The sequence below is a fragment of the Pantherophis guttatus genome, chromosome 1 (genome assembly GCF_059756535.1).
Source record: "Pantherophis guttatus breed Tessera chromosome 1, ASM5975653v1, whole genome shotgun sequence".
NCBI classification, from domain to species: Eukaryota; Metazoa; Chordata; class Lepidosauria; order Squamata; family Colubridae; genus Pantherophis; species Pantherophis guttatus.
In genome coordinates this window covers 40,933,918-40,944,591 of record NC_142063.1, presented here as the reverse complement: position 1 = coordinate 40,944,591, position 10,674 = coordinate 40,933,918, and the positions used below count along the sequence as shown (strand labels likewise).

General features: G+C 36.5%; 1 protein-coding gene across 2 annotated transcripts in view; it reads left to right on the top strand.

The window, feature by feature from the left end:
• WDR25 (WD repeat domain 25) overlaps positions 1–10,674 on the top strand; it is a 68,886-nt gene that overhangs the window by 128 nt on the left and 58,084 nt on the right. The window contains exons 1-2 of one of the 2 annotated variants that reach the window (XM_034418471.3): positions 2–368; positions 3,168–3,942. In XM_034418471.3, coding sequence (XP_034274362.2) covers positions 3,184–3,942 — 759 coding nt within the window. In that variant the 5' untranslated portion in view covers positions 2–368; positions 3,168–3,183. Of the gene's footprint in view, position 1; positions 369–3,167; positions 3,943–10,674 lie in introns of those variants that run through there. The other variant, XM_034418470.3, reaches the window with a different exon arrangement.

The window sequence follows — 10,674 nt, the reverse complement described above, 5'->3', positions numbered from 1 at the left end:
TAGTGTTGCTGTAAAGTGGATCCCCCTTTAGGTCAATGGTTTGAGTGACTAGGGATTTTTTTTCTTCCTTATTCGCTAAATCCCCGGCCCACTCAGGATCTGTTTCAATGGCAACGGTTACAGTTGGTAGCTATCAAGCTCCAGAGCGATCTGGAGCTTGATTGTCCTAAGAGAGGAAGTAAACGTACCGAAGCACGTTTTGTAAAAGCGTCTATTTCCTAAACAGCCTGGCCGGAGAGAGGACAGAGTCTCAGGCTGATTAGCAGTGGTTTGATTCTGTGTCCCCCCCATCTCCACCTGCTAAATTGCCTAGTGTGAAAAGATGCAGGAGCTGGCTTCTCCTTGCCTTCTATTTTCAGCCATGCCAAGTAAAGTTGCTTTTTCAAACGTATCATCTACTTTTGGGAAATGTCCTAAGTAGTTCTTGCTTTGCTGTTGGTAATCTTTATTTATTTAGCGCATTCATTTATAACAGAATAACAGAATTGGAAGGGACCTTGGAGGTCTTATAGTCTAACCCTCTGCTCAGGCAGGAAACCCTATACCAGGGGTCAGCAATCTGCGGCTCCGGAGCCTCGTGCAGCTCTTTGGATCCTCTGCTGTGGCTCCCTGTCGGTTGATCCCACCACTGGCTGGCCCCACCCTTCGCCCTCCGCTCCCAGTCACTCTTTGCCTGGCCTGAGAAGGTAAGGGTGGCGGCAGGGGATGGAGAAGTGGCCAGGGTAGAGACAGAGAGATACAGTGAGTGGGGGAGAGAGAGTGGGGGGGAGGGGAGGGGAGAGAGAAATATGTCAAAAGGTTTTTGTGGTTCCCAGTGTTTTTTAACAACTGGTTCTCTGCCCTAATGACTGGCTGGGTAGGCGTGGCTAGGGGGGTGTCATGTGACTGGTGGAAGTGAGTGACATCGAGTTGGCCACTCCCACCCAGGTTTTGTGGCTCCCGGTGTTTTCTTTTCTGTGGGAAATGGGTCCCAATGACTCTTTGAGTGCTTAAGGTTGCAGACCCCTGCCCTATATCATTTCAGACAAATGGTTGTCCAATCTCTTCTTAAAAACCTCCAGCGTTGGAGCATTCACAACTTCTTGAGGCAAGTTGTTCCACTGATTAATTGTTCTGTCAGGAAATTTCTCCTGAGTTCTAAGTTGCTTCTTTCCTTGATTAGTTTCCATCCATTGCTTCTTGTCCTGCCTTCAGGTGCTTTGAGAAATAGGTTGACCCTCCCCCCCTTTTTTGTGGCAGCTGTTAAATATTGGAGCATTGCTATCATGTCACCCCTTTTCATTAAACTAGACAACCAATTCCTGCAATTGTTCTTGGTATATTTTAGCCCCCAATCTCCTAGTTGCTCTTCTCTGCACTCTTTGTAATGCTTAATCTATCTCTGAGCTCAAGAAAAAAAAAGTATCACTTTTGCTGTCACCTGTGAGTTCAGCTAAGCATGCTAGTTAACATGATTGTCTTTTTAATATTTAATAATCCAGATTTTTCATTTTCCATGTTTACTTTCATAGTGAACACTTCTAAATCCAAGCTGTTTTTTTACTATAGGGGTACAAGTAGTATTGTCTCATATATCAAATTGTTAATGTTTCAGTATTCTATTGGGCTAATTGGCTAGCCTTAAATGTATGTTTATTACATAGACCGTTAGACACACTGAATTCACACCTCTATATCTATTGATCTATTGGTTCATTTAACTGAACATGGGCCTCTATTTGCTTTTTATAAAAACAGAAGTGCTGGCTCCATGACAGTTTTTTTAAATTTATCAAATGTGTAAAATTATCTTAGTTGGGAAAAGGCAATATGTCAGCCAAATTAGTATTTTGAGACTGTCATTTTATTGATTATATAGTAACTCCAAGAGCTTCTTCTTGAGCTAGAATTAACCAGCCCTGTATGATCAGGGAGGGAGAGGCTTTTGATTTTTCTGCATTTTTGCAAAGTCAGATGCTGAAATGAGAAGGAGGTGCTGTTTTATACTAGCACTAACTTTATAGAGCAGTCTTTCTCTAGATGTTAGATTGTATTGTATGGTACAAGCTTTCTGGAGATCTGTGAAGACAGAATTTTTCTAGATTATTCTTTTTTGATTGATATTAATTTTCAATGGAGATATGTGCATTTTTCATAGGGATTTTTGCTCAGGTTATTTCTTAATCATTAGATTCTTTTATCTCACAATGGATATTTTAATATTTAATAACAGGTATTATAGGTATTGCAACAGCTATTTTAATGTGGATATTAATGCCTAAATGCATTATTACAGATGCTTATACATGTTGTTGCTGTTGATATTTATATTTGATTTTGACTGTAAGCTGAGTCCATGAAAATTGGATAGCAAATTACATGAATAATTTAATAATTATTTATTTAATATATTTATTTAATTAGAAAGATTAATTAATTAATTAAAGAAAGAGAGAAAGTTGAACACCTTTCATATGCACTGTCTCCGATGTATTCTTGTCACCTGGCAGGACAAAGTTCCAAATAGCGCAGTCTTGGAACGTGCTGGAATTTCTAGCATGTATACACTATTGAAACAGCGATGTCTACGCTGGCTTGGGCATGTCGTGAGAATGGCTGAAGGTTGGATTCCGAAAGATCTCCTGTATGGAGAATTAGTGCAGGGAAAGTGCTTCAGAGGGAGACCACAGCTGCGATATAAGGATATCTGCAAGAGAGATCTAAAGACCCTGGGAATGGACATTAACTACTGGGAAACCTTGACCTCCGATCATTTAACTTGGAGGCTAAAGACGCAGCATGGCCTTCTCCAGTTCGAAGAGACACTTGTTTGGCAGGCTGAGGCAAAGAGACAGTCCCAGAACCAGCGAAATCTGGGGACTGGGCAGTGGACAGAATGTATCTGCCCTCAGCATGGAAGGGATTGCCACTCTCGAATTGGCCTTTTTAGTCACACTAGATACTGTTTTAGGACTTCTTTCCAGAGCACAATACCATAGTCTTTTGAGACTGAAGGATGCCAATGAATGAATGATATTTAATTAATAAATTAATTAAAATACACTAAGAAATTAAAAGTACAAATATTGTTAAACTCTGGAAATAAATTATGATGACTTTTGTTAAGTAAGAAAGATATGAAACAGAATTATTTAAAGTGACTATTTGTATTTGTGCTTTCATTACAGAAACTACTCATTGTTGATGAGAATCCAAAGACGTACCGGTACATTTCAGGGTCCCCCCCACCCCCACCCCCCAGTTCACATAATGAGTTTTTCCCTTGTTGCTTATGATGATTCGGATTCTGAAGCAGAGACTGGGAGATCCAGAGATGTTATTAGCAGTGAAATCAATCTAACAGATTCTGCTGCGGCTGTTGTTCAGCCCAGTGATGACTTAAATATTATTTCTGAGACAAAAGTCGAATCTGTGGAATACATGGGCAGCTCCAAAAAGAAGATGTCTTATGAAGATACCTTTCAACAGCATCTACAATCTAATGAAAAGACTATAATAACAGCAGTACAACAGCAGGTCAACAGAAATTGTACTTTGACAAAAACAAGGACTAAGTATACCCAGCCATTAAATCCTTTATTGGAACCTAAAATACCTTCTGGAAATGCATATGCTCAGAAGAGGATGCATAATGATGGAGATGTAACTATTCAAAAACTGAGACCATATGTTTCAAAAAAACTGCAAAAGGAAAAAAAGGAATACCAAAAAGAGAGTGTATCTTCTCCAGTTAAATTAAGTACAGCTGAAGATAAAATGACAGTTAAAGTTTCCCACTATATTATGCCATACGTAGGATCAAAATATGCAGTTACTGAAATTCCAAAGAACTTGGTGTTTCAGATGGCTGAGCATAGTGGACCAGTCAATGCAGTTCGCTGGTGTCCTCTGCAGAGGTGGAGCCATATGTTGCTTTCTGCCTCTATGGATAAGACTGTCAAGGTAACGTGTTTCAATATCAATGTCAATCAGGCATAGCCTCATGTGAATGGTGGGCAATATCTCTCTTGCTTCCAAAGCTGCATTTGGGTTTTTGAGATACTGGAGGACATAGAATCATGAAAGAAATGCATATTTTTAATCCCTCTCCAGATACAGGAAAAACATATGAGGAATCAACCTACACCCTTGTTTTGTGGTCAGTGTCATAGCTATTTTGTTAACAGTCAGGACATCATGTCTAGCTTAGTCCTTCTTACTGTTGTCCTGTAACTTTAAAGCCAGTAGAGGGCACAGTTAGATTAAATATAAATGTTGCAAGACTAGAATCCTAACTGCAATTTGCTTCTCAGCTTGGTCTGTCATTGCAAAAAGGCTACTTTGTAATAGACGGCAACATACAGTTTAAGGTCATTATTGCATTTAATTTGAGAAGGAATTTTAGTTACTTTAAAGCAATTGCAAGGATCAAAAATATGTTTATTTTTCTGTCTTGTTTTCTAAATGTAGTTTTCCTAAGTTCATTTGTACTAATGAAGTTTAGTACAAGTAGTTTTTGAGTTACAACCATAATTGAGTCCAAAATTTATGTTGCTAAATGAAACATTTGTTAAGTGAGTTTGCCCAGTGGTGAAATCCAATTTTTTTTACTACCGGTTCTGTGGGCATGGCTTGGTGTGGCAGAGGAAGGATACTGCAAAATCTCCATTCCCACCCCACTCCAGGGGAAGGATACTGCAAAATCCCTATTCTCTGCCCACTCCTGGGGGAAGGATATTGCAAAATCTCCATTCCCACTCTGGGGCCAGCCAGAGGTGGTATTTGCCAGTTCTCCGAACTACTCAAAATTTCCGCTACCCGTTTTCCAGAACCTGTCAGAACCTGCTGGATTTTACCCCTGAGTTTGCCCCATTTTATGAATTTTCTTGCCATGGTTGTTAAGTGAATCATTGCATTTGTTAAGTTAGCGTATGGATGCTGCAACGGTTGTAAGTGTGAAAACCGGTCATAGGTCACTTTTTCAAGTGCCATTGTAATCATTGAATAGGGATTGTGTTTGTGTGTATGCAATTATAGGTATGTTGTCTCTACCAACTGTTTTGTTTCGTGTGGCTAATAGAATGAAACAGAATATTTAACCATATTTACTCAGTTGATGTATTTTACTTCAAATTTACTTCAAATGTATATAGCGCCCTTCTCCCTAGGGACTCAGGGATTGTATGTATATTTAGGGAGAACCGAATTTAACTTCCCACAATATTCATCTTGCTGGACACTATAAAGAAAAAATGCAGAATATAATTATAACAAAATTATTATAAAATATAATAACATCTATTATAAATCTTATTATATTTAATATAATATTATTAAATATTATATGGTGCAGTGCTTAGAATGCAATACTGCAGGCTAAACTCACTGTTCACTCCAGGAGTTTGATTCTGAGCGGCTCAAGGTTGACTCAGCTTTCCATCTTTCCAAGGTCAGTAAAATGAGGACCCAGATTATTGGGGGAAATATGGTAACATTGTAAACCGCTTAAAGAGGGCTGTAAAACACTGTGAAACAGTATATAAGTCTTAAGTGCTATTGCTATTACTTACTATTATTGGTTCAAGAAATTGTTTCACATATTTATTTCATTTATATAATCCTTATCCAGGAGTTATGAATGTTTAGCTATAGTGTCTGCTACTATGTACTGCTGTACAGTAATTTTTATTTCTTTTGATTCTAAGTTCATTTAACCTAAAATTATCCGAAGGTTAGGCTTCTTCCTATTTTTATTCATTATGAAAAATTACGAAGTATGTTTAGAAAAATTGTATATGTGGAAGAAAGCCTCTCTTTCCCGTTCTTTGCATTCAATAAAATTAATGACAGAATAATTCCAAAGGAGAGCTCTTTCTAGAAATATGTTCTTTTTATCATTACTCTGAGAATAATGGTTATTCATGTTCAGAAAGCACTTTTCCTTAGAGAAGTATTCTGAGATTGAACAGCATAGTGTAAAGAGAAAATATATACACTATATGATTGAGATCTATTAGTAAATCATGATTTATGAATGAGCTACTTACGATAAAGCACTTTGCATGTGGCAAAGTGCTTGAAAAGAAATTAATAATGCATAGATAGCTCAGGGTTACAGTTTTTATTTTATCATCTGTCTTCTTTTCTGATAGGAGAGAATGTTTGCCACCTTGGCGAATTAAATAAGAAAGGAACTATCTCATGCAGGAAGAAGTACAGATTTTGTTCATTTTGTGGGTAAAGAAGAGAACCCACTTTTTCTATTCTTAATGTGCAATCAAATGTTGAAGCAAAGTCTTCAGGGGAAAAGTAAAAGGGTTCTGAGGTTCTAAAAGTTGCAGCATATAAATTGATCCAGATGTCTGCATAATGAAAAAGGCCTCCAACTTTCTGCCCTGGATGAAGGTCTAATATCATGCAGAATTTACCTATTCTTGTAAATCCTTCTTCCTCATCCTGTGCCTTTCAGAGCTGCATCAGAATTGTTCATACTCATATGTAGATCTCTGCTTATTTTCAAGCCTTTAGCTGCTTAGAACCTAAAGTGTTGTTGGTCCAAAATTGAAATTATCTGCTTTTTGCACATCAAAGATATACTGTAAGTCAAAGTTGTTCTGTTTGAACATACTTTCAGTCCTTATTGTTTCTGGGTGCCTAATTTATGTGTTCTATTTTTTATTTAGGTGATTTCAGACTCTATATTTTATCCAATTGTTACTTGTCCAGAGTCTATTAGGATTGGGATGAGAAATAAATACTGGAAAATAAATCATCAGAATAATTGCTTTGTTTGTGCAGTCTTACATAAAAAGCATCCTTCTCTTTATTTAAAAGGTTCATTTCATGTACATATTTAGAGACACTCAGTACAGTGTTGACAGATAATAGTTTGGATTGGAAAGTGGTGTTATTATGAAAGCATATTTTTCAAGTAGTCTTCATTGAAATCAATGGCAGTGAAATAGAAATAGCAATTAGCAATTGCTATTTAGCAGTCTTAGCAATTTTTTAATGAACTGTCTGAAACATTTTGTCTCCGGACATTACAATTTCTATGAAAATGGAAAATTGTCATTGACAAGCACAGTTCTATATTTTTCATTGTCCCTGATAAAGTTTCTAGTAGTACTTAGCACTTAGTATTAAAGATTTGACCTAAATGTTCCCTTTCTAAAGAATCTTATAAATGCTTATGCATTTGCAACTATGTGAGCTTTACGTACAAGTAATGTTACGTACACTTAAAATTAGATAATCTTTTAACATTTAAATAATACTGTTTATATTGTTGATGTCAAAGCCTAAGATGATATGTATAGTGATTCAAAAGAAATCCTTGCACATCTGCTGTTAGGAAATGTATACATTGTATATTTCATACTGTACAATTCCAGTTTTGACATGCCACTTCATGGGTGATATTGTGGGAAAATACAGACAAATAGGGAATTGATTTCCCAAGAGGATTATTTAGGTTAAAACAATTTGCTTGAAACCATGTGGGTACTTGAACCCTTCAGGGGTTAATAATGTAATTCTTAACCATCTCTTTCTTGGAACTTTACCATAAATTTTAGCATATTAAATTGATTCCATCCTCAATATATCTATATCCATGCCTACAGGAGCTAGACTGCAAATGTGTGGATAACCAGCAATGGGCACTAAAGAATTATATTTTCTGTATTTCTTTGTCAACTAATTTTTTAGCCATAATAAAATGCATTTCATTATCTTGCTTTTCTGCCTAGAACTATGCAAAGTGTAAATGAATAAATGATGGATGGATGGATGGATAGATTTTATATGGTTGGTCTATCTGAATCTAATGAATCATATTTTGAAGAGTTTCATTTTGGAAGCTGTTTGTTTAAAAGGATTCTTAGTTTTAAATAAGTGGTTGGGCTTTAACGGCTGTGGAAAATCCCACTCAGAGTTTAGATCAATTTAGCGAAATGCAATTACGTTAATTTAATATAATTTAATTTAATACATTAAAAATAAGTTCATATTAGAAAGATATTCCTTTATGCTTGTTTGGAAATTGCTTATCATTCCTCCTTTAATTTTCCTCTGAGCTTGTGGTATTCCTTTACAATTTTGTTGATCATTTCATATAGAGCATATAGAGTGGTGGGTTCCTCCCGGTTCGGACCGGTTCTGCCGAGCCGGTAGCGATATGACGCTATGATGTCACCGAACCGGTTCTGCCCCCCCGCCCTCCCACCCCCCGCGTTATTCTTACCTTTTATTTGGTCCCACCCCCCTATCTATTGCTGCCTCCTGAGTCCCAACTGATGGGCTATAAGGAAAAAAACTGTTTAAACTCTTGCTGTGGGGCTTCAAAGGGCCGCCCTACAGCTGATCAGTGGTAAAAGGCAGTTTGGTGGTAGACTGGTGCCTCCAAAAACAAATGAGTAGACCGGTGCCTGCAAAAATAAATGGGTAGACCAGTGCCTGCAAAAATACATGAGTAGACCATTGCCTGCAAAAATACATGAGTAGACCAGTGCCTGCAAAAATAAATGGGTAGACCGGTACAGCTCTGCAAGCAGTTAAAAGCCTGGTAGACTAGTACCTCTGCTAAATCCTAAAGAATTGTCACCTGACCATCAAGCCACGCCCACAAAATAAGCCACACTCATAGAACCGGTAGTAAAAATTTTTAGAACCCACCCCTGATTGAAAACATTTTTACATGAGAACTTCAGAAACTGCACATTTATTTCTTGAGATTCAGGAATGATTTATGTGTTACAGAGGCAAATGAGGAGGCTGAGAAAAACACGTATCATTTTTGGACTTCGATCATTGTGCTGGGGACTTAAGCAATCGCTATGGTTTCCTTCAGTCTCATAATTGGCAGAAAGCAAAGTGTAACCTGTAGTCTTTTGTCAGGAAAGAAATTGTGCTAGGTTCATGGTGGATCAAATTAGTATTAGCATCGGCAAACCATGTTAAATTTAAAATTGATAATAGATAACTTATGTTCTATGCAAGATTTCAGCAGACTTACAATTTTAGATATACCATTCTTTGCCTCTGAGTGGAGTGTTTGACTTTGTATCCCCCCAAATAGGCAGAACAAAGAATTAAAAAGGACTAGGCAGAAACAAATTAACATTAAACTTAAATTGATTAAATCTATGGATTTATTTCTATGTGCATTTATAATTCATTGGCAGTTTTGGTAAGGGATCTGGGGACTGCATATTTCACTTGGAGATTCAGTTTGTGTTCCTCTGTTAGATCAATTTCTGAGCAATTAAGGCACACTGAACTTGGTGAGACTTGATTTGAGTAGACAGGCAGAGAATGCATTTTTAATCCTACCTTTTAGTAGTTTTTCATGCTATGGTTTTGCTTGCTTGTATTTGCTGAATTTGGTGTACTCTCGAATTGATGACGATGTGGAATGAAAAGCAGTGTATAGACAGTTAAAAATAAATACATCCAATATTTGAAAAACAACCTGAAAAACAGCTGTCAAATTGGCAATTTGTGAGCCTAAAATTAAATGCTATCTTTAATTCATATACCTACAAAAGTCCATTTTCTTTTCATGTCATTTATTATTTCTGTAGAATGACTAATTGCTATAATGTAATACATTTGATTTCAGCTAATCAGTGCTATCTTTTAACTTGATTTCTCACTGCTGAAGAACCTGAATTTCATCATTCCAAAGGTTATGTGGGGATTTTGTAAGGTAATGTGAACATGGAAATGAAATCAAAATGTGCTTATGTGTGTGTGGGAGAGATAGAGGTAGAAGGACAGCAAGCATGTATAATATTGATTTTTTCCCCCTTCTGTCATGTTCTTGTATTGAAAAACTCTGCTGGAAATCTCCCTGGGAATGCTCTTAATCATTCATAGGCAGGTTTGTGGTGCTGGTTTTTCAGTGGAAACTTACTTTTTTTTCTTTTCTTTTTCTTTCTTGTGTCAAAAATCTTTTAAAATAGCTACTAAAAGGAAGAAGCCAAAGTATAAGAATTTTAATAACCTGCATGAAACTTCTTCCATTTGCTAATCATGGATCATATCAATGCAACTACGGAATGGTCTTGATAGAAAAGTTCACATTTTGTTTATATTGTGGTATTGAGATCATCAAGGGAAAAGTTCTACTTTCTGATTTTTTTCTGTTTTAATATCTTTTTGTATGTTTAGTTTTATTCTTTTATATTTATAAATATATACACTTCTTGTTAAAATGCCAGTTTTCAGGTGTTAAAATGCCAATTTTGAGATGTAAAAAAATCAGACCAAGATAAATCACTTCAGAATTTTTTCACCTTTTTTAATATATATATAATTTATAAAAATTTATACACACACTGTATACAGTAAAAGCTGTACAGTTCAATTGAAAAGCTTGACAACAAATATCATATTCCTATACGCTGCTTGTTTCAACATTACTGTTGAATGTCTACAACTAATTGCTCACCTCCAGCTAAAAGACAGATGATAACCTTCCTCTCTTTTTAAATAATTTAGATGTCTATATTTTTTTATTGTTTTTCTAATGATTATGGAATGAGAACCAGTTTGGTGTAGTGGTAAAGGCACCAGGCTAGAAACTGAGAGACTGTGAATTCTAGTCGTGCCTTAGAAATGAAGCCAGCTGGGGCCAATCACCTTGTGTCTCAGCCCTAGGAAACTAGCAATGGACAACCACTTCCGGTAGAC